At 45.5% G+C, this 23,956-nt stretch overlaps 1 protein-coding gene across 2 annotated transcripts in view; it reads right to left on the bottom strand.

The window, feature by feature from the left end:
• Positions 1–23,956, bottom strand: part of RBM6 (RNA binding motif protein 6) — a gene marked incomplete at both ends in the record, with an annotated part of 108,135 nt that overhangs the window by 53,156 nt on the left and 31,023 nt on the right. For both annotated transcript variants that reach the window (XM_080695856.1, XM_080695855.1), the window contains one exon: positions 12,835–12,908. In XM_080695856.1, the coding sequence (XP_080551982.1) occupies positions 12,835–12,908 (74 nt within the window). The remainder of the gene's footprint in view (positions 1–12,834; positions 12,909–23,956) is intronic.

Here is a 23,956-nt window from a genome sequence, read left to right on the forward strand (position 1 = left end):
GACCCTGTTTCCAAATAAAGTATAAAATAGGTCTGGGAAGCCGGGCGTGGTGGCGCACGCTTGTAATCCCAGCATTCGGGAGGCTGAGACATGGAGGATCACGGTTCACGGACAGCCTCAGCTACTTAGTGAGGCCCTTTGCAACTCAATGAGACCCGGTTTCAAAATAATATAAAATTGGGCAGGGGGTGTAGCTCGGAGGTCAAATGCCCCTGGGTTCCATCCCCAGACCCGCCAAAAAAAAAAAAAAAAAAAAAAAAAAGACCCTGGCTTCTACCCCCATTACCACACACACAAAAAATAAATTAAAAATAAATAAATAAATAAAATGAATGTATCTCTGAACTGGGATCTTATTAAGGTAATGACAATGTTTTAATTATGGATTATGATGATGCTTGTACACTTGGCAAATTTAATAAAAATCACTGAATTGTATACTTAAGTCATTGAGTTGTATGGTTAAAGTGGCCAAATAAGATATGTAAATGATCTCACTAAAATCTCCACCTGTATTAAAAGAACCCCTAGTCAGGTGTGGAGTAATTCCAATACTTAGGAGGCTAAGACAGGAAGATCACAGGTTCAAGGACAGCCACAAGTAGTGGGACTCCCAGCAACCTTTGCAAGTCCCTGTTTGGAAACAAAAAATATAAAAGGTTGGAGGCATAGCTCAGAGTTGTAAAATGTCAAGGTAGAATTCCCAGTGTCACAATAAATAAGTGAATGAATTAAAGAAGCCCTACATTTCTGTTATACTAGAGGTCAGTGCTGCTGCAAAGGGTCCTCGAAAGAAACACGAGAGGCCATCCACCCAAGCTGTGCGCAGCCTCCCCAACACTGGGATTACAAGCACGCACCACCATGTCGGCTTAAAAATAATTTTTTTAAATTTTCTCTTGAACTTGATTCTCTTTTCTCAACATCCAGAGTAGACTGGATGACAATAATGTACCACAATGCATGGAAAGACCATTTAAGCCTCCAGCTTTCTGACAAACTGACGGACAATCATAGGAGGGGAAATTAAAACTGTATTTTATTTTAGACTTGGATTGAATCCCGCTGGGCTAGTATCCTGAGCAAATTTTCTTGCTACATGTAAAAAAAATATTTTTTTAAAACCGAGATATAAATGGGGCGTGGCGGCACACATTTGTAATCCCAGTACTTGGGAGGCTGAGACAAGAGATCACGCAGGTTTGAAGCCAGGCTCAGCTACTCAGTGAGGATTTCAGCAGCTTAGTGAGATCCTGTTCCCAAATAAAATAAAGCCCCTGGGTTCCATCCCCAGTGCACACACACAAAAAAATTGAGATATAATTCATATTCCATAAACCTTTGTGTGTGGGGGGGGTACTGGGGATTGAACCTGGGGCTTTCTACCTTTGAGCTATACCCTCACCTCTTTTTATTTTTTATTTTGAAACAGGGTCCTACTAAGTTGCAGAGTACCTAAGTGGCTGAGGTTGATCAGAAATCTGTGATCCTGCTGTCTCAGCCTCCCAAGTACTGGGATTATGAGCATGTGCTACCATGTCTAGCCTGCCCTAAAACTATTTTAGATATAAATTGGTGACTGACACTAGCAAAGTTGTCCATCCCAAAAAGAAACCTCACATCCATCAGCAACGAGTCACTATCCTTTCCTGACCTCTCCTTCTAGTCCTGCTTGCCTACCACCTCCACCCGGTAGTGCCTGGTAACCACTAATCTACTTTCTAGAGTGACACTTTTTCCTCTGGAAAGAACATTCCCATAGGTTAAATACCAATTTCTTCATCTGATCAAACATTTTGGTAATACATCAGAAGTATATATTAGCTTTTGGGGGGCAGTATTGGGAACTGAACCCAGGGTCTCACACATACTAGGCCAATGCTCTACCATTGAGCTATATCCTGGTCCTTTTTGAGATACGGTGTTGCGGGCATGGTGGGGCATGCCTGTACTCCCAGTACCTGGAAGGCGAGACAGGAGGACCCCAGGTTCAGAGCCAGCCTCAGCAACTTAGCAGGGCTCTCAGCAACTTAGAAAGGCCCTGTTTCTAAATAAAATAGAGCTGGGGGCACAACCAGAAGTGAACACTCCTGGGTGCCATCTCCAGATCCATAGAAAAGGAAAGGTGTAGGGTGTAGCTCCGTGGGAGAGTGCCCCTAGATTGGGTTCCAGTACCATCACGGGGAGTGGGGGAAGCTGAGATAGGGTCTCACTAGATTGTCCAGGTTGGTCTTGGACTTGTAACCCTCCTGCCTCAGTGACCCAAGGAGCTGGGCTTACAGGCATGTCCTACCATGCCCAGAGAGCATGAGCATTACTAGTCTCATCTCACCACCTGAGATTAAAAATAAGTATTGTTCTAAATGAGCGGGGTGTGGTGACGCACGCTAGTAATCCCAGCATTGGGAGGCTGAGACAGGAGGATCATGGCTCATGGCCAGCCTCAGGGCTGTGGGTGTCGCTCAAAGGTAGAATGCCCCTGGGTTCCATCTCCAATACCAAAAAAAAAAAAAAAAAAAAAAAAGTATCAGCCTACCAGTACCCTTAACAAGAAAGGTGCACATAGAACCCAGGAGCTAGAGAACGAATGGCAACACCTAAACAGTGGCCCTGTGGGGAGCGAGACCAATATCCCTTTAACCTGCAAGGCTGCCTCTGCACACGTGAGGACTCCTGACGGAGGAGCATGCAGCCCGGCTTCGCACAGGAGGGCAGCGGCCTGCGGCCGGGGCGCCACCCCTTCACCTGCAGTGCAGAGGGCTCTAGGCAGGGGCACCCTGCAGACTAGCCGTAAGAGATCCAGCTGCTACCCAAAGCAATGATGCCACTCTCAAGCATCTCTGAAACCCCAGGGTACACAAGGAGCCAAGGAAAAGGAAGTTATTCTAAGCAGAGTCCAGAATCACTACTGACTCCCAAGCACTTACTACATACCAGCTAAGTGCAATTTACTTTATACTTAGATGCTCTAACCTCAAAACTTCTCTAAGGTGGGTACTGTGATTATCCTTTCATTTTACAGGTAAGAAAACTGAGATTCAAAAGTTACGGAAGAGGCCAGGCATGGCAGTGCACACGTGGAGTCCCAAGATGAAAAGCAGAGACGAAGATGACAGGTTTGAGGATAGCCTCAGCAATAGTGAGACTCGGTAACTAGCGAGACCCTGCTTCCAAATGAAGAAAATACAAAGGGCTGGGATGTAGCTTAGCAGTAGAAAGCCCCTGGGTCCCACCCCAAGTGTCCCCCCAAAAGAGGAAAGAAACCCCCAAAACCAAAGTTGTTACCAAACAGCCAAAGCGTGGAGCTGGAATTCTAAGCCTCGCAGAGCTACTAACCCTGTGTCATCTAGAGGCATCCTGGGTTCCGATCTTCAGTATGAAGTCAGTGTTTGTTGTCATGATGAAAAGAGATGAGATGGAAAAATTTGTGAAGAGGTTTGACTGTTTGATGGTTACTGGACAGCCAACCGAGGAACACTCTGCCTCTAGCTATACCTCCCGCTCTATTATTTTTTTTATGTTGGAACAGGGCCTCACTACGTCACGGAGGGCCTTGGTCAGTTGCTGAGGCTGGCTGTGAGCTTCTGCCATCCTCCCGTCTCAGCCTCCCATGACCTGGGATTACAGGCATGCACTTTGATGCCCACTTACAGAGTTTTTTGAGCTCAAGAGTTGGGACGGACAAGCCAAGATCAGGCAGTTCAATGTGTTGGATCTCTGGTGAGGGCGGCGAGTGACACATGATGGCGGGCCCGCGGAGGACCAGCGGCCACATCTTGACCCGGGGAAGGAGACAGAACCGGGCCAGGCCGGTGCTGCTCCTTTTATGGCAATTCTCACCCTCTCTCCACACTCGGAGGCCTCACAGAGCTATCTTCCAAGCACATGCCCCGTGACTTAGGAATCCCACCAGCACCCATCTTCCACAGACTTTTCTCCTTTGTTAATTTTTATTTTATATATATTTTATATACACACATATACATAACTGTGTGTGTGTGTGTGTGTGTGTGTGTGTGTGTGTGTGTGTATAGATAGGTAGATAGTTGATTTTTGGTTTTTTTTGCAGTACTGGGGCTGAAACCCAAGAGCATTCTACCTGGCAGCTACACTTGCCCTATATTTTTTTAAATTATTTTGAAACAGAGTTTCACTGAGTTGCAAAGGACCTCACTTAGTAGATGAGGCTGGCCTCAAATCATGATCCTCCTGTCTCAGCCTCCCGAACGCTGAGATTACAAGCGCGCACCACTACACCCGGCTTTATTTATTTACTTATTTATTTACTTATATTTTTTACTTTGAACCAGGGTCTTCACTAAGTTGTGGAGACCCAAGTCAAGTAGCTGAGGCTGTCTGTAAATCTTCAGTCCTCCTGTCTCAGCCTCCCAAGTAACAAGTGTACATCACCATGCCTAGCTCCATGAACTTGTGTGTGTGTGGTACGGGGATTGAACACTAGAGTATTTCTATCTCTGAGCTATGCGCCAGCCCTTTTTATTTATTTATTTTTGTTTTAAAACAAGATTTCCGTCTGCTGCTGAGAGTCCCACCAAGCTGCTGAGGCTAGTCTTGGACCTGCGGTCCTATTTCAGGCTCCCACGTACTAGGATTAGACAGGACTGTGCCACCACACCCAGCTACATGGCCTATTTTTAAAAGGGCATTTTTATAGTCAACACCTGCACAAATAGAAATAGGCACCAGGCATCACACCAGCAAATTTGAGAAAATGCTAATTCCTTCAGATCAAATACCAATAATTTAAAGGCGTCAGTACAACTGGCCATCCACTAAAAGGGATCTATATGCCAACACAATGCTGCTTACTAGTTTCCAAATGCTGGTACAAAGGCACACACAGCAAAGGAGACGACGCTCACCCTCAACCCCACGAACGTGGACAACAGAATCAAGGGCAGCCGATGGTGCTAGAACAGTTTCCCAACAGAGGTGGAACAAAAGGCCCTCCCTGTCAGTGTGCACGCACGGCCCCTCTTGCTCAGCACTGCTGTGGCGTCTTTCTGTTCAACATCTTCCTACAAGCCCGCACCTAGCTGTCATTCTGAGCAACCCACAGCCGTCAACAAAGCAAGCTGGCACAAAGCTCCTTTATGTTCATCCCCTAGACCTACAAGTGTCAATCAATGATAAAGACACTTCACATTAAGAAGAATTATAAAAAATTCATTTCATCAAAGCCCTAAAACATGCGCGCACACACACACCCAAGTCCTACTCAGAGGTGCCCAGATCTCTGCTGACTCAGATTCCAAGTCAATTTGGCCCGTAAGGAAATGTTGGCAGAAAGAACAGATCAAGGGACAGAAACATTTCATCTGCCATACACACACTTACTTGATTCACGGTGAAGAATGAGGACTTCCCCATATTCTTAGGTTTTCATAGGTCTCTTAAGTACCAGGTGATAAGGACTTTAATACAAATCCATTTCCTTAAAGTGTTTCTTGTTTTGATTTTGTTTTTTTTTGCGGGTCTGGGGATGGAGCCCAGAGGCATTCTTCCTCCACGCTGCACCCCCAGCCCTATTTTCTATTCTGTATTTTGAAACAGGGTCTCAGTAAGTTGCAAAGAGCCTCACTAGGTAGCTGAGGCTGTCTGTGAACTGGGATCCTCCTGCCTCTGCCTCCCAAATACTGAGATTACAAGTGTGCAAACCACCCCCAGCTCTTAAAGTTTTAATAAACCCCAGATATAAAAATGTATTTATTCTCCTAGAATTAGACTGGGAATTACTTGGCATGTGGGAGAAGGGGAAGGAAGGGAGGGATGAACATAATCGTCTCAATGCTTCCAAGGGCTTGGTGCTATGCTAAGCGTTCCGTATCCATCATTAACCAAACACCACAGATGTGGTGTGACACACACCACAGGTTCAAGGCCAGCCTCAGCAAATGGAACGTTGCTTCTCAAGAAACTTCCCTGTCGACCTTGACCTTACAGTGTGTGCTTTGGGGCAGGGCTGCACTAGGGATTGAACCCAGGGGCAGTCTATCTGAGTTATACCTCAGCCCTTTTCATTTTTTTTTAAATCAAGGCCAGGGGAAGTTAAAAGGCTTGCCAGAAGTAACCTAGCTAGAAAGTAATATCTGACTTCAGATGTTTCCCCCCTATTCTTTGTGGTATTGGGAGTTGAACCCAGAGGCATTCTACTTCTGAGCTATACTCCCAACATATATATGGTGTGTGTGTGTGTGTGTGTGTGTGTGTGTGTGTGTGTGTGTGTGTGTTTTACAGGGGTTGGAACCCAGGAGAGTTCTACCTCCAAGCTACACTCCCAGCCTGATTTTATTCTTTTGTTTTGAAACAGGGTCTCACTAAGGTGCAGAGGACCTCACTAAATTGCTGAAGCTGGCCAAGAACGTGTGATGCAATCTTCTTGTTTCTGCCTCCCTATCTTCTTTCTGCTCTATCACGAAGGCTGTCCTCAAACCTGCGTCCCACCTGCCGTCTCAGTGTCGATGCACTCCTCATTCTTTTCCTTTAGTTTGCTGAGGATTAGCCCACGGCCGCGAGGATGCTAAGCTAGCAGAGGCGCTCCACCGCCAAGCGACAGCCTCAGGACAGAATTCGTAAAACTTTATACTGTACAAATTCCCCAGATATCTCATTCTCAACTTTTCCTTCGAAATGCTCTGGGCTTGTGGCAAAGCTGTTGACTCGATCGTAACGCTCATGCGGCTCAGCAAGAGAAGGTCCTATCGTGTGGCGGTGCCCCGGTGTCCTATGGCTTTGACAAGTACAACACAATAAACTGGAGCTGACTATGTAAGGAGATGGACGGTATGTTGAGTGTTTTCTGTTTTTCTTTTTGCAGTACTGAGGATAGAACCCAGGGGCATTCTACCTCTAAGCTACATCCTCAGCCCCCTTTTTTTACTTCTTTATTTTGAAACAGGCTCTCATTAAGTTGTATTGGGCCTCACTAAGTAGCCGAGTCTGGCTGTGAACCTGAGATGCTCCTGTCGCAGTCTCCCAAGTACTGGGATTACAAATGTGCACCACCACGCCCACCTCCAATTTTTAATTTTGAAACAGGTCTAAGTTGTTCAGGCTGATCTTGAACCAGCCTAGCCTTGAACCTATGATCCTCTAATCTTAGTCTTGCAAGTACTGGGATTACAGGCATATACCACAATGCCCAGCTTGGAAGACATCTTATTGAGTAACCCCAGTGAATATTAAAACTGAGATCAGACAAAAACTTGTAATTTGCCGGGCGTGGTGGCGCACCCCTGTAATCCCTGAGCTTGGGAGGCGGAGACAGGAGGATGCGCAGGTTAGAAGCCAGCCTCGCTGGCTTAAGAGACCCTGTTTCCAAATAAAAATATAAAAATAGGTTTGGGAGTGTAGCCCAGACATAGAAGGGTTTCCAGGAACCCCAGTACCACCAAAAAACAAAACAAAAACAAAAACAAAACCTTGTGATTTAATTGAGAGAATACTCTATGGGATTTGTATTATATAATCTTTATATCCTTAGTGGACACTATATAATCTTTATTTCCTGTATATACACTTTTTTCCCTCTATACTGGATTTTTCTTTTTTTTCTTTTTGCGGATCTGGGGATGGAACCCAGGGGCATTCGACCTCCGAGCTACAGCCGCTGCCCTATTTTTTATTCTCTATTTTGAAACCGGTTCTCACTGAGTTGCAGAGGGCTGCACTAAGTAGCTGAGGCTGTCCGTGAACCGCGATCCTCCGGGTCTCAGCCTCCCGAATGCTGGGATTACAAGCGTGCCCCACCATGCCCGGCTCTATACTGGATATCGAACCCAGGGGCATTCTACCTCTGAGCTATACTCCTACCCTATTTTTTTATTCTTTCTTAAATTTTTTTTATTTTTTGCGGATCTGGGGGTGGAACCCAGAGGCATCTGACCTCTGAGCTACATCCCCTGCCCTATTTTTTATTCTTTATTTTGAAACCAGGTCTCACTGAGTTGCAAATGGCCGCACTAAGTAGCGGAGGGTGTCTGCGAACCGCTATCCGTGATCCGCGATCCTCTGGTCTCAGCCTCCCAAATGCTGGGATTACAAACATGTATATTTTTAATTTTGAAACAGAGTCTCACTGAGTTGCAGAGGGCCTAAAGAACTGAGGCTGGCTGTGGACCTGGGGTCCTCTTGTCTCAGCATGCGCCACCACAGCTGGCTCGATTTCCTTCCTAGTAATGAGTACAAGCTCCTAGAAGGTGGGCCGCCTCTCAACTGTCCCCCAGAACAGAGCGCCCGTGGCCGCTAAGGGCCCTCTGGTTCACACCTAGAGAATGCCGCCCTCTCCGTGAGTTGTGGTGTCGGAGTCAATGGCGGCCGCTGCCCAGGAGTCTGGGGGCCTGCAGTGCACAGTGCTGTAGAGTGAAGGAGCATTTCCAATGTGGCCTCAACAGAAAACGTGCCTGAGGATAAGCTTGATTTTGTTTTTGTGATAAGGATTGATGGCTGCCAGCTGGGCCTGGGGCACACACCTGTAACCCCCATACTCGGGAGGCTGAGACAGGAGGATCACAGGTTTGTGGAGAGCCTCAGTGAGTAGTGAGACTCATCGACCCAATGAGACCCTGTTTTCAAAATTAAAACAAAATGAGGCTGGGGGTGCAGCTTAAAAGTAGAATGCCCCTGGGTTCTATCCCCCGTACCAAAAAAATTAAATTGAATTAAAAGAAGGCTGCCCTGCTTTACATTACACTACTGTGTGTGCATGTGTGCGTGTGTGTGCGTGCGTGCATGCGCACGCATGCGTGATGGGGATTGAACCCAGGGGTGTTCTACCTCTGAGCCACAAGCTACCCCCCCTTTGTATTCTGAACAAAGCTAGGTTGCTGGGGGCCTAAATTGTTGAGGTTGACATTAAACCTGTGATCCTCCTGTCTCAGACTCCCAAGTACTAGCATTATAGGTGTGTACCACCATGCCTGGGTGATATTACTCTTTACAGGGCTGGATACTTCAGACATGATTTTTTGTTGGGATAGAGAGAAGGGGCAGTTCAGAGAGAGAGAGAGGGAGAGGGAGGGGGAGAGGGAGAGGGAGGGAAGGAGTGTGTGTGTGTGTGTGTGTGTGTGTGTGTGTGTGTGTTAAAATGGGGAGTGAACCCAGTAGCACTCTACCTTGGAGCTCCAAGCCCTACTTAATCTTTTCTTTGGAAATAAGAAGCTCTTTATTTACTTTATTTTTTCTTTGCTAAGTTTTGGAGGGCCTTGCTAAGTTGCCCAGGGTGGCTGCAACCTGCAATCCTAGTATTGGGAGGCTATATGCCATAGTTCTATTTATATTTCCACAACTCCCAAAATTTATTCTTTTATTTTCTGGTACTGGGGTTGAACCCAGGGTCATTCTACCTCTGAGCTACATTCCCAGGCTCATTTTTTTTTAATTCTTTATTTTGAAACAGGGCCTCACTAAGGCTGTCCACAAACTTGAGATACTCCTATCTCGGTCTCCCAAATATTGGGATCACAAGAGTGTGCCACCACTCCTTAAATTCTAGGCAACTCCTAGAATTTAAGTTTAGTACAGGGCAGGAATGGGGAAAGGGCTAATGAGTGATATGTGCATGGATGCCTCTACCATCTTGTACTCCATTAAGATGTATGACCACAATGCACCAATAAAAATTTAATTTTTTTTTTTGGTGTGTGTGTGTGTGTGTGTCACTGAGGTTCCTGGAAACCCTTCTACCTCCAGGCTACACTCCCAGACACCATTTTTTTTTTTTTTTTTTGGAAACAGGGTCTCTTAAACCAGCGAGGCTGGCTTTGAACCTGCACGATGCTCCTGTCTCCGGCTCCCAAGTGTGGAGATTACAAGCATGCACCACCATGCCCAGAAAAATAAAAATAGTACAGCGGGAAAGAACGGATAAGAACAAGGTTGTTCATGAAATTTAAAAAAATTCTGAAATTTGGATAGATTATCAGAAAAGACTTAACCATAAGCATATGAATTGAAACCTTCATTCTTCTCCCTAAAATTGGCAATTCCACAATCTCTGATAGAAATTAGTATCTGCTAGGCCAGGCGTGGTGGTGCACGCTTGTAATCCCAGCATTTGGGGGGCTGAGACAGGAGGATAGCGGTTTGTGGACAGCCTCAGCTACTTAGTGAGGCCCTTTGCAAACCAGTGAGACCCTATTTCAAAATAAAGAATAAAAGCCGGGTGTGATGGCGCACGCTTGTAATCCCCACGCTTGGGAGGCGGAGACAGGAGGCTCGTACAGGTTCGAAGCCAGCCTCAGGTACTTAGTGAGGCTCTCAGCAACTTAGTGAGACCCTGTTTCCAAATAAAATATAAAATAGGTCTGGGAGTATAGCCCAGAGGTAGAAATCCTCTGGGTTCCACCACCAGTACCACACACACACACGAAAAAAATAAATAACTAAAATAAAGAATAAAAGCCAGGCATGGTGGAGCATGCTTGTAATCCCAGCATTTGAGGGAGCTGAGACAGAAGGATCGTGGTTCACAGACAGCCTCAGGTACTAAGTGAAGCTCGCTGCAACTCAATGAGACCCTGTTTCAAAATAAAGAAAAAAAAAAATGGGCTGGGGGTGTAGCTCAGAGGTTGAATGCCTCTGGGTTCCATCCCCAGACCCGCAAAATAAAATAAAATAAAGAATAAAAAATAGGGCAGGTAGGTGTAGCTCGGAGGTCGAATGCCCCTGGGGGATTCCATCCCCAAACCCACACAAACACACACACACACAAAAAGAATAAAAAGTAGGGCTGGGGGTGTAGCTCGGACGTAGAATGCCCATGGATTCCATCCCCAGTACTGGGGGAAAAAAATTCGTATCTGCTAAGGAATAGATTCAGCGATGGGCACAGAACAGTTAATAAGAACCCTGTTATTAAGTCGAGGGGTATAGTCCCAATCCAGTCACTCTCTGAGGATCTGAAGAGGGTTGTGCTGCTAAAAACAAAAAGGGGGTAAGAACACATCAAAAAGTTTGCTCATTCCCAAAGTATTTAGAACATGTCATAAGGGGAGAACACGGCCAAAGAACAAAATAGAAAATATCATGCACCAGGCAGAGAGGAGGAAAGCTGATGAAAGGGGTTAGATCACAAAGAGAAAGAGATTCCATGGGCTGGGCATGGTGGCACACACTTGTCATCCCCACGCTTGGGAGGTGGAGGCAGGAGGATCGCGCAGGTTCGAAGCCAGCCTTGCTGGCTTAAGAGATCCTGTTTCCAAATAAAAATATAAAAAATAGTTGTCTGGAGTGGAGCCTGGAGGTAGAAGGGTTTCCAGGAACCCCAGTACCACCAAAAAAAAAAAAAAAAAAAGGAATTTCATGTTATAGCTACACTTTCCTGGCAGAGTCTTCTTTTATTTTTCAGGTGTGTGTGTTACACTGGGAATTGAACCCAAAGGCATTCTACCTCCAAGTTATACTCCTAGCCTGATTTTATTTTTTTAAATTTGGAAACAGGATCTTGCTAGGTTGATGAGAGCCTCACTACTTGTTAAGGCTGTCCTTGAACCTGAGATCCTCCTGTCTCAGCTTTCCAAGTACTCAGATGAGAGGCAAGTGTCACCATGCCCACTGAGTCTTTCTTTCTTTCTTTCTTTCTTTCTTTCTTTCTTTCTTTCTTTATTTGTTTGTTTATTTATTTATTTATTTTGCAGTGCTGGGGATAGAACCCTGGGGCATTCTACCTCTGAGGAACCACGATCCTCCTGTCTCAGCCACCCAGATGCTGGGATTACAAGTGTGTGCCACCATGCCTGGTTTTAATATTTACTTATTTATTTTTATTTTTTATGGTGCTGGGGATTGAACCCAGGGCCATTCAACCTCCAATCTATATCCCCAGCCCTAATTTTTATTCTTTATTTTAAACGGGGTCTAAGTTGTGGAGGGCCTACGTAGCTGAGGCTGTCCGTAAACCTGCAATCCTCCAGTCTCAGCCTCCCAAATATTGAGATTACAAGTGGGTGCCACCACACCCAGCTCTGAGTCTTTTTTTAAAAAGCCAAAGATTTATATGATTTGAAGAGAAATCAGAATACTGGCAGAGCCTTATTTAAAGAGGCCGGGCTGTCTACATTCACACCGTTCAGTATAGGCAGTGGGTACATGGAAATCAAACTATATTCCTACATTTTTTATTTTCACTTCACAGATAAAGAAACTAAAGCACCATGAAGAAAACTACTTTCTCCAAGAAAACAGCTCGACAAAATGGATTTCATCTACTTAGCAACTGCTCCCAAAACTGTCGGCATGGTTCAACTAACGATAGATCACAACTCTAGGTGGCAAGCTGAATGACTCATGTAGATCAAAGAAAAGGTAGGTAGGGGCTCAGATTCGCCAGCTGACACGCAGCCAAGGGCTGGAGCACGCCACTGCAGCGGGAAGACAGCGCCAGGCGCAGCGGCAGCAGGTGCTCCTCCCCGACCACCCCTTCAAAGGCAGCCGTGCAAGTGGAGCCCCACGGTGCACTCCACCGGCATCTCAGTGTGATCACCGAACTAGTAATCCTAGTAGTCCGTGCCATGCAGATCCCATCCCAGGCACATCCCAGAGGAAGCACTCCAGACCTTTCATTTCCACAGCCACTCTTTGGAATCAGTCCAACTCCAACTGGACTCTAGTTTATAAAATACACTCTGTGTCCATGAACTTCTACAGAAACCTCAGCTTTTAAAAAGAGTTTCTCCTCACAACTGCTTTTTGGCAGGAACGTAGGATGCTCCAAAGATACTTGGTTTCTTGTACCTTTCCAAAGTGAAATCATTTGAAACCCTCCCTCCACATTTTAAAATCCTTTCAGCATCATTGACCGAAGTATAAAGCAACCTGGTTGGCCTCCATGCATCCGATGGCATCTTCCAAGAGTGAAAACTCCACGCAGACATAGCCATAGTCGTAACCTGGGGACAGCATTTAAATACAGACGGGAGTGGTGTTAGTGCCTTGCAAACACAAAAGACACACTTAAATTCCCCGCTTCTGAACCCCTTAAACAAGCCCTCCCCGTGAGCCCTCCCTCCCCTACACTGGGCAAAGTTGCTACCCCAAACAGAAAAAAGTACTGAAGCAAGGTCTGGATGTTTCTGAACTTTGAGATTCATCCTAAAATGGCTTTTCCTATTAACCCAGAAGATCTCTGCCCTCTTTAGCACTGTTGATCTGGCGAGGGTGGGCCCAGAACTGGGTAATCCCACAGGAAATTCATGTGGGGACCCAAACAGTTAACCACAGGCTGAATCTTCTGGAAAAACATAGTCAACAAGAGCAGGAAAGTATCTGAAAAAAAAAAGTATCCAGAGAAGAAGCAATTATCCCAAGGCTATGCTAAATATCACTTTTCAAGCAGAAAACATGTTCAAAGGAAAATGCTAACAGACTGAGGAAACCATTCTGTCTGGACACCACAGGAGGCTTCTGGTAGGCAGGGGAGAGACCGTGTCAGGTCTCCTCTTTGTTTCCTATTTCAAACAAGCTAAAGTCTTTACCAAAGGAAAGAGGTATAAAAGCATAAATATGAACAGCAAGGTCCAAAACTGCGTATGCACAACGACTGCCAGAGAGCCGGCTGGGGAAAGGCAGCAGTTGTTAGCAGTCGACACACATTCAAGAAGTGCACGTACCACGAGTTACGAGGGGCCCAGCGCGCGCCGCCTTGCCCTGGGCACCGCCACGGGCAGCAGGGCCCGGGGCTCTCAGGACCCATGAGGTTAGGCCGGCATGGGATTTACAGGTCTGAACCCCCTTCTCGCTCGTCCTCTGACTTCCCCGACAGCCACCGGATGACCGGAGCAACGCACTTGCCACTGCACTGCTCCATGAGCGGCTCCCACGCACCCTCACTGCCTCACAGAATAAAGCTCGTTTCTAGGATGCCACGTGTTCACGTGAGAAACACAACTCGGGAAAAGAAAACATACAACCTATGGTGATGGTAAGCACAAAGTATAGCAACAGGAGCCCAATATTAACCACCAAGGGACCAGAGATCAGACACCAAGCGCAGCAGAAAGTATAATCTGGAGTCAGGTGTGGGGTGCACACTCTGATCCCAGTACTTAGGAGGCTGACATAGGAGGATCGCAGGTTCAGAGACATCCTCAGCAACTTAGCGAGACCATCAGAAACACAGCAAGACCCTGTTTCAAAATAAAATATAAAAGCTGGGCCTGGTGGTGCACACCTGTAATTCCAGTACTTGGGAGGCTGAGACAGGAGGATCACAAATTCAAGGATAGTATTGGCAAGTAGTGTGGTTCTCATTAACCTAGTGAGAACTGTTTCAAAAAATAAAATAAAAAGTAGGGCCAGGGGTGTAGCTCAGAGGCAGAATGCCTGAGTTCAATCCCCTAGTGTCACACACACACCAAAACAAAACAAAACAAAACAAACAAACAAACAAACAAAAAAAACCCGCTGGTGTATAGCTCAATATGAACCTTTTAAGTTTTAGGAATGACCAGGAAAAATAAATGGAAACAGCACCATCTTAGGTTGAGATTTTTCTATTTCTCAGCTTTGAGGAACAGAGTAAAACTAATTCCAGTCTTCTTTAAACTTACCATAAAATCATTTTCCACTGATTAGTAACTCTTTGAAGAAATAAAAATACTTTAGAGAAACAATGTACCTGTTTGCATCTATCCCATTAGCAATAGAAACTGTTGTTACTAGATTCCTGACCAAACTAAGTGAAAGCCTGACACAGAAAACAGTCTACAAAATTTGTGAAGGGCTCTGAATGTTCTTTGGTAACACTGTAGAGGAAGAAAATACACTAAAATACTTGTTACCTATTGCACTCCGAAGCCTGCCCTAATCAGAAGGGCCAGCCACCGGACAACCTGAACGCGTGGTCACCTCTACCACTGCTTCGAAGGAGCGCCTCGGGGCATAAAAGCAACCCTCTCCTTACCAACAAAAATGAAAAACACGGATGCCCACGTTTCCTTTCTACGTCTAGAGAAGCGACTCATGTGGCCCCGAGGAACACACAGAATCCACAGATGAAGAGGAAATTCATGACAACATTCATTCTTTGCTAAAGAACAGACTCTGATACTCCAGTCACTGGGAACAAACATACACAGTCTGTAAGAGGCAATATCAAATAGCACCTGTACACATCAACTGCTAATATGATTACATTCACAAGCCCTAAACTCCAATTCTTCCTGAAATTTTAGCTATCAAACAAGAACAGAAATTTAAGGTTTAATATTAATTTAATTTAATATTGCCTGAAACTTTTTAAAAAGCGAATCTTGATCCTAGGCATTCTGTATGTTTACGATTCCTAGTTCTACCATAAAGACATTCAGAAATTGCCAAAATAGACAATACTAGTAAATAATATTTACACAGAACTTGTTAGAACAAGCCTCTTATCTCAAAGCACTTTATATATACTGACCTAATCCTCACAAGACAACCTCACAAGGTAAATATTATTAATCTCATTTTACCCATGGGAAGCCAGCAAAAGAAGGATAATTTGCTCAAAGTCATCTTATTTGTAAGTAACAATACTGAGCTTTAAACCTAGTCAGTCCAGATTCGAAAGTATTCACTCCCAGGCCGGGCGTGGTGGGCACGCTTGTAATCCCAGCGCTTGGGAGGCTGAGACAGGAGGATCGCACAGGTTCGAAGCCAGCCTCAGCTACTGACTGAGGCTCTCAGCAACTTAGTGAGACCCTGTTTCCAAATAAAATATAAAATAGGCCCGGGAGTATGGCCTGGAGATAGAAAAGCCCCTGGGTTCTACCCCCAGACCACCAGTCCCACCAATAAGACAAAACAAAACACCAAAAAATAAATAAATAAATAAAAGAAAGTATTCACTCTTCACTCTCTAGAAATGACTCTATTAGCTCACCAAATATTGTTCGGAAGAGACGGAAGCAAATGATGATTATAAAAACTTCCATAGCAACATGGAAAGACATTTAATGTTTTTAAAGCTGTACAAATGAATATATCCTTTCGTATAATTATGTAAAGGTATACTTAAAAAGGGACTAGAGTTATATACAATGTAATTATGTCTAACTGGGAAGTCAGACAAAAACCAGCATGTGAGATGAACACCACGCGCCGTCCAATCATACTGGGCGTCCCAAGGTGAAGAACAACATACCATCTTTCAATATAGGAAAGTCCAACATTGCCAGTTTTTCTTCCAGCGTCGCAAGGATCACTTTTCCTTTGGCTGACACCAGATGAAGAGGTTGGCTTGCATTTAAGGGCCACAATGTACGAAAAATACATCACTTTAAATAACAGAATCACAGCCGGCACAGTAAATGCTCACACTTAAACTTGGAAACAAACCGGCTGAAACCACAGATGCCTGCCATCCCCACCTCCCACCATCATTCCACAAGAGGGAAGACAGGGCTAGGGGTGGGGAGACAGCGCGCGAGCAAGCGCAGAGGAATATACAAAATCTGAACCGCAGTAATGCAAGCCAGCTGCTCACCAAAGTGACCCGAGGCTTGTTCTGCTCTATTCGCTATAGTAGGACAGTCGGGGACTTGCTGTGCTTACCTCCCAAACGTAGTATCTGTGTGTGTGAGGAGGGGTGCTGGGGAATGAACCCAGGGATTCTACCTCTGAGCCAAGCCCAGCCAATTTTATTTTTATTTACTTACTGACTTATATTTATTTAGGTGCTAGGGATGGAAGCCAGGGGCATTCTATCTCCGAGATATAGCCCAGCCCAACTTTTTATTCTTTATTTTGAAACAGAGCTCATTACGTGTTGGAGGGCCTCATCAAGCAGCTGAGGCTAGCCGAGAACCTGGCTCCTCCTGCCTCAGCCCCCAAGTACTGGGATTACAAGTGTGCCTCACCAGACCCGGCTTTTCTTTTTTAAAGCAGGGTCTCACTAAGTTGCTGAGGACCTCATTAATTGCTGAGGCTGACTGTGAACTTGCAACCCTATCTCAGGCTCCCAAGTACTGGGATTACAAGTGTATACCAGCATGCTCAGCCCAAATGTAATTTTTTAATTCACAGAAAATGTTCTAGTAGGCACAGAATGTATTTCATCTAGAGATGTTACATTCTGAAAATGACCAATGAATCTTATATTTAAAACTGCAAGAAATGAGCCGGGCGCGGTGGGCACGCTTGTAGTTCCAGCGTTCGGGAGGCTGAGACCGGAGGATCGCAGTTCACGGACAGCCTCAGCTCCTTAGTGAGGCCCTCTGCAACTCAGTGAGACCCTGTTTCCAAATAAAGAATAAAAAATAGGGCTGGGGGTGCAGCTCAGAGGTAGAATACCCCTGGGTTCCATTCTCAGTACCTCAAAAAAAAAGATGTGAGAAACCACTTGAAATGATCAAATGGTGAACTTGGCATGAACAGTCGCATAGACAGATTTACCCAAAAAGAGTATCAAGCCGGGCGTGGTGGGCACGCTTGTCATCCCCGCGCTTAGGAGGCGGAGACAGGAGGATCGCGCAGGTTCGAAGCCAGCCGTGCTGGCTTAGGAGACCCTGTTTCCAAAAATAAAATAGGTCTGGGAGTGTAGCCCAGAGTAGAAGGGCTTCCAGGAACCCCAGTACCACCAAAAAAAAAAAAAAGAAGAGAGTATCAAAAGGTCTATTTAAGCCGGCGTGGTGGCCCACTTGGCATCCCCGCACTTGGGAGGCCGAGACGGGAGGATCTGGGTTCGCAGCCAGCCTCGGCTCCTTAGTGAAGCCCTCTGCAATTCAGTGAGACCCTGTTTCAAATAAAGAATAAAAAATAGGGCTGGGGTGTAGCTTGGAGGTAGAATGCCCCTGGGTTTCATCCTCACTACCACAAAATAAATACACAAACAAGTGTCTATTTTATTACCTTTAACTTTAACTTGCTGAGAGAAGACTGATTGGCTGACAGATCTTTGTGCTTACTTATGACTATAAAAAGCATACCTGATTCATTTTCTGACCTTAATGTACAAGTTCCATAGAAATAGGTATGTTCCTTATACTTTTTAGACAGTTCAGAAGGATGAGTGGGGGATTTAAAGTAGTAACATTAAAATTTCATTATCTTCTCCATTTTCTTTAGCCGTTTGGTAGTCTGTTCCCCAAAAATGTATCTGTGACAAAAGCTAGTCAGGTAGTTAAAGGAGAAACAATGTACAGAAAAGAAAGACCTGATGAATAACACCAATCTTAGAACTCACTCTTCCCGTCTATCTCAGAAAAGCTGATTAAGTGGTGCTGACCTGTAAGGCCCAGCTTTCATAATGATTATAAGAAATATTTGTTTAGGTAAAGATGATGAGCAGCCCTACCTTTAAAATGATCTAGAAAAGCTGGGCATGGTGGTACACATCTGTAATGCCAGCACTTGAGAGGGTGAAACAGGGAGATCAGAGGTTCGAGGACAGCCTCAACAACTTAGCAAGACTCTCAACAACCTACCAAGGCCCTATTTCAAAGTTAAAAATAAAATAGGGCGGGGTATAGCTCAGAGGTAGAATACCCCTGGGTTCAATCCCCAGTAAAACACACACACACCTAGAAAAACTCAACATGAGATAGTTCAGCTGAATCTCCTACTAAGAGACTTGTGGTTGACTTTGAAAAGGCCAGCATATACAAGTCAACTATAAAATGTAAACGGAGGACTAGAACGTTAAGACATAGGCAGGTGGGGACGGGGTTTTTTATTCGAGATACCATTGAGGGAGGAAAAAAAAAAACCAAAACTTTTTTTCTCTACATAAGTAGCAGAGCTAGGCATGGCAACAGAGCCTATATATACTTCCAGTACCACAAACAAACAAACAAACAAACAAACAAACAAGCCGGGCGTGGTGGCGCAGGCTTGTAATCCCCGCGCTTGGGAGGCGGAGACAGGAGGATCGCGCTGGCTTAAGAGACCCTGTTTCCACATAAAAAGTAAAAAAATAGGTCTGGGAGTGTAGCCCGTGGGAGTGTATCCCAGAGGTAGAAGGGCTTTCAGGAACCCCAGTACCACCAAAAAAACAAAAACAAAAACAAAAACAAGGAATACTATTTCTGTGGGGGAAAAAAACATGACTATAAAAAGTACTCTTTTTTTTTGGGGTGGTACTGGGGTTCCTGAAAGCCCTTCTACCCCCGGGCTACACTCCCAGACCTATTTTTATATTTTTATTTGGAAACAGGGTCTCCTAAGCCAGTGTGCGCGGCTGGCTTCGAACCTGCGCGATCCTCCTGTCTCCGCCTCCCAAGCGCAGGGATTATAAGCGTGCCCACCACGCCCGGCAAGTACATAATTATTAATAGGAGTCAAAGTGGACTTAGATCTATAGATCTTGTTTTACTAATATCATTTCACAGGTAATACCGCTTTTTAGAAGAAAAATAAAATACTGTCAAGTTAAGAGATTTTAGGGAAAAACTAAACAGAATTGATTCACGCCTCTGAATTCCTACCTATGGGAACATTACAAGAAAGGAGGCCTGTCCTTAATTTCCAACAGATACTTTGCACTGCTTAGTAAATATACACCTGGGAGCCGGCCTTATGAAAAAGAGAAAAATGTCTAATGTACATATCAAATTGACATCTGGAAAAAGGGTGGATCCACGTGCAATCCCTCGCTCGACATCTTACACGCATTTAAATTCTCTCCCCAACTACGCACCGAAGGACTTCAGATTCAATGTAAAATGCATCAAACAAGGAATATATGTACTGATTGCGTAAGTTTTTGAAAAACGCATATAATTTTATTTTATTTAGTCCTCTATCGGTATTTACCTAATGATTTGGTTATGGAATGGAACCCAGGAGGACTTCACTTCTGTGCTATCGCTCTAGTCCTTTTCATTTTTTCAATTGGTACACAGTCTTGCTACACTGATAAGGCTGTTTTCAAACCAGCAATTCTTCCATCTCAGCCTCCCAAGTACATGACAGGCATGAGTCACCATGCCTCCCTCCCAACTGGTTATTAAGGTAAAAGAGGTATTTTTTTCAAGGTCCAGATTAATCCCAGGGTCCCTTCATCCTCATGCCAGGTCTCTAGTCAAAGGATAATGTTTGTAGGCAACTCTCACCTAGCCAATCTACTTCAATTCCAAGGGCAACAACACTACTATACTGACACAAAGAAAGGCAGTGTCCTCGCTCTCAGAGTTTAATCTGATAAGAGTCATGACAATACTCACCTCAAGTCAAAAGGGGGACCTGAGGGCTGGGGCTGGACTCAGTGGTAAACTGCCTGCCCATAATGTACAACGCCCCATGCTTGATCTCCAGCACCACAAAAAGAGGAGAGGAATGAGAGTAGAAATTTTTTAAAGAATCAGTAATAGCCAGGTGCCCTAGTACTTGGGAGGCTGAAACAGGAGGATCACAGGTTTGAAGCCAGCATCAACTTAGAGGCTCTCAGGAACCTAATGAGACCTTGTTTCCAAGTAAGAAATAAAACTGAGCTGGGGGTATAGTTTGGAGGTAGAATGCCTCTGGGTTCAAACCCCAGTACCAGCAGGGCATGGTGGCGCATGCTTGTAATCCCAGTACTTGGGAGGTTGAGAAAGAAGATCGTGCAAGTTCGAAGCCAGCCTCAGCTACTTAGTGTGGCTCTCAGCAACTTAGTGAGATCCTGTTTCTAAATAAAATATAAAATAGGTATGGGAGTGTAGCTCGGAGGTACAAAGTCCCTGGTTTCCATCCCCAGTACCACACACACACACACACACACACACACACACACACAAATAAAAAAAACTCAAACCCCAGTACCACAAAAAATAAAGTATGTAATCTCATTCAATTTTTTGACACAGAGACAGACACACAGACACCCTCCCTCACTTCAGAACAACCATAAGGGATGGGAAGAGCCCAGTGTGGTGCGCACACTTGTAATCCCAGTATGTGGGAGCCGGAGACAGGAGGATCTCAGGTTTGTGGCCAGGCTCAGCAATTTAGCAAGTACCTCAGCAAATTAGTGAGATCCTGGTTCAAAATAAAAAATAAAAACAGGGCAAGGGGTGTAGCTCAGAGGTATGACACCCCTAAACTCAATCCCCAGTATCACCCCCCAAAAAAAAAAACAAGAAAGAGGAAGAAGGGAGGGGTGAGCCCTTGCAGGTCTATCACCCCAGCCCCAAACTCTCCAGCCTGCCAGGAATAACAGGATCAGCATGGAAAAAGGGTCAGCCTAAAGAGCAGCATCAACAGTGGCGGCCTGCCAGGGAAGAGGCAGTACCCAAACAACTAAATCGTCATGGCGCTGCTCAGGCGCACCTCGTGGGCCAAGCTCGTGGACCACAGGGCCACGAGCAAAGCAGCAATGATGGTAACTTCTCTGCTGTGGGTTTTCAAGGGTACAATGAAATAATGTATTTAAGCATCACTGTGCTTCAATTATGAAGTGTTGTTTCTCAAATAATGTCCCAGTTTTAGCATTTTTGCAGCTGACAGGTATTACGAATCTTCTTACAGATTTCCACTGTACACATGTAAAGTGTCTCCTCCCCCCAGAGGTCACAAAGCTATTTCATTTTCACTAAGAAAAATATGACCGATAAACAAGCAAAAGGAAACACTTCTAAGAGGACCGGGAAGAGTCTACAAAGGCTGTGATGTGCACTGGAAGGTGGTTGCTCAGGGCAACTACCCTGCTACGTATTCTACCGACATGTTCTAGGTGAACCAGCATCCAGAATGGGACTAGACAAGTGGCATTCTGTTGAGACTTGACACTTGACCAGCCACCAGACCACAGGGTAAGGTACACACAGCTGATATGAAGAGAAGGATTAGAAAGCAACCCCGCATGTCCAGCAGACGGCCTATGCCCAACGAAAGGCACTACATACCAAGCTCCAACTTTGGGGTACTCACCCGTGGTTACCATAAAAGCATTGAGTTCTCGGCCCCAGTACCTAGCACAGAACTGTCAAACCCCTCGGAAATTCCCGAGTGACAAGGTTAACAAGAGTTTGTTTTTTTTAAATTCTATGAGTCTGGGTAGCCCCCCTACTCTGCCGGCTTGATAGCCTGGGATGAGGGGTGGTCACTAAGCAGTCTTGAGCTGGTCACCTGCGGCCAGTGACTTAGTCAAGCACACCACGATTAGGTTAAGACCACACAGAGATGGTTAGGCGGCGCCCATCTATAATCCCAGTACTTGACAGGACTGTTAATTCCAACCAGTCTCACTGTTTCAAAGTGAAACCCTGTTTCAAAGTAAAAAATCAAAGGGGGCAGAGTGAACTGGAGTATAGCTCGAAAACAGTACTGCTGGGTTCACCCCCAATTACCACAAAAAAAAAAAAAGAAAACCTCCCCATGGAGGGTTCGGTGAGCACCCACACTGGTTCACACATCCACTGAGAGGGTGGCACATCTGACTTGATGGAACACAGACACTTACACTCAGGACGCTCAAACCTTACCTTGTGTACCATGTAGCTTAATCTTAAACTGGTACATTTAAGTGTTTCCCAAGTTCTCTGGTCTGTTCTGGCAAATTATCGAAGAGAAAGATTATGGAAACCCCCACTTTGTAGCCAAGGCAGACAAATACAGATAACCTCAGGAGGTGGTATTCTGAAACTGGTGTATGAGACAATCTCTTTGCTTATTTTTGGTGCATGGAACCCAGGGCCTTGCACATGCTAGGAAGCACTCCACCACTAAGCTTTAACCCCAGGCCCAGTAAGGGCAGCTGAAGAACTGAGGCTAACACAGAGTGCCAGACCTGGAAGCCCCAGTGGTGTCAAAACTGGTTAGAGCAAGGAGGCTTCCGCCATCTCCCTGCTCCTACACCACAGGGGCGCGCGCGCTGGGCGGCTGCCGCTCTTCACTTCTGCAGGTGCTCACAGCGTGGCCTTGCCAGCCGCCCGGGGCCACTCTCCCTGCCCCACAGTGCGCCAAGCTCAGGACCAGCACCACTGTCCCAGCTGACCTCTCCAAGCTGCCGTCCACACTACAGCCTGCTCTCAGCTGAGGTTTCCAAGAAATGGCCTGTCTCACCAGATCCGGACAGACACTGTCAAAGAGACTCACTGTCTGATAAAGATGAGTACATTCCGTATGAATTCAGAAGCTAAAAAGAAAAAGTATAAATTTTCTAACAATATCGTTTTGTTAAGTATAACAGTAGAAATGACAGAAGGAAAAATTTGACCCTCAGGTTGGGGTGGAGCTCAGTGGTGGAGCACATGCAAGACCCTGAGTTCAACGAACAGCACCAAAAGGAAGAAAAATAGGACAGGCATGATGGTGCCTGCCTGGAATCCCAGGACTTGGGAGGCTGAGACAGGAAGATCGCAGGTATGAAACAGTCTCAGCAACAGGGAGATTCTCAGAAACCCAGAGACTGTTTCTTTTCTTTTTTTTTTGCAGTACTGGGGATGGAACTCAGGGATATTCTACCTCTGAGCTATACCCCCAACTCTATTTTTTATTCTTTTATTTTGAAACAGGGTCTCACTGTAATGCTGGGATTAAACCACGCCCGACTAGTCTTTTTAGTTTTTTATTTTTATTTTTGGTGGTACTGGGGTTCCTGGAAGCCCTTCTACCTCCAGGCTATACTCCCAGACCTATTTTTACATTTTTATTTGGAAACAGGTTCTCCTAAGCCAACGCGCGCGGCCTGCTTTGAACCTGCGCGATCCTCCTGTCTCTGCCTCCCAAGTGCGGGGATTACAAGCGTGCGCCACCACGCCCGGCTTCATCTTTTTAGTTTTTGAAACAGGGTCTCACTGAGTTGCAGAGGGACTCACTAAGTAGCTGAGGCTGTCCGTGAACCATGATCCTCCAGTCTCTGCCTCCCAGTTGCTGGGATTACAAGCCTGTGCCACCACGCCCGGCTTAGACCCTTTCAAAATAAAAAATAGAGACTAGGCATGGTGGCTCATGCTTGTAATCCCAGCATTTGGGAGGCGGAAACCAGAGATCATGGTTTGCAGACAGCCTCAGCTACTTAGTGAGTCCCTCTGCAACTCAG

Source organism: Muscardinus avellanarius (assembly GCF_963383645.1).
Source record: "Muscardinus avellanarius genome assembly, chromosome: 5".
NCBI lineage: Eukaryota > Metazoa > Chordata > Mammalia > Rodentia > Gliridae > Muscardinus > Muscardinus avellanarius.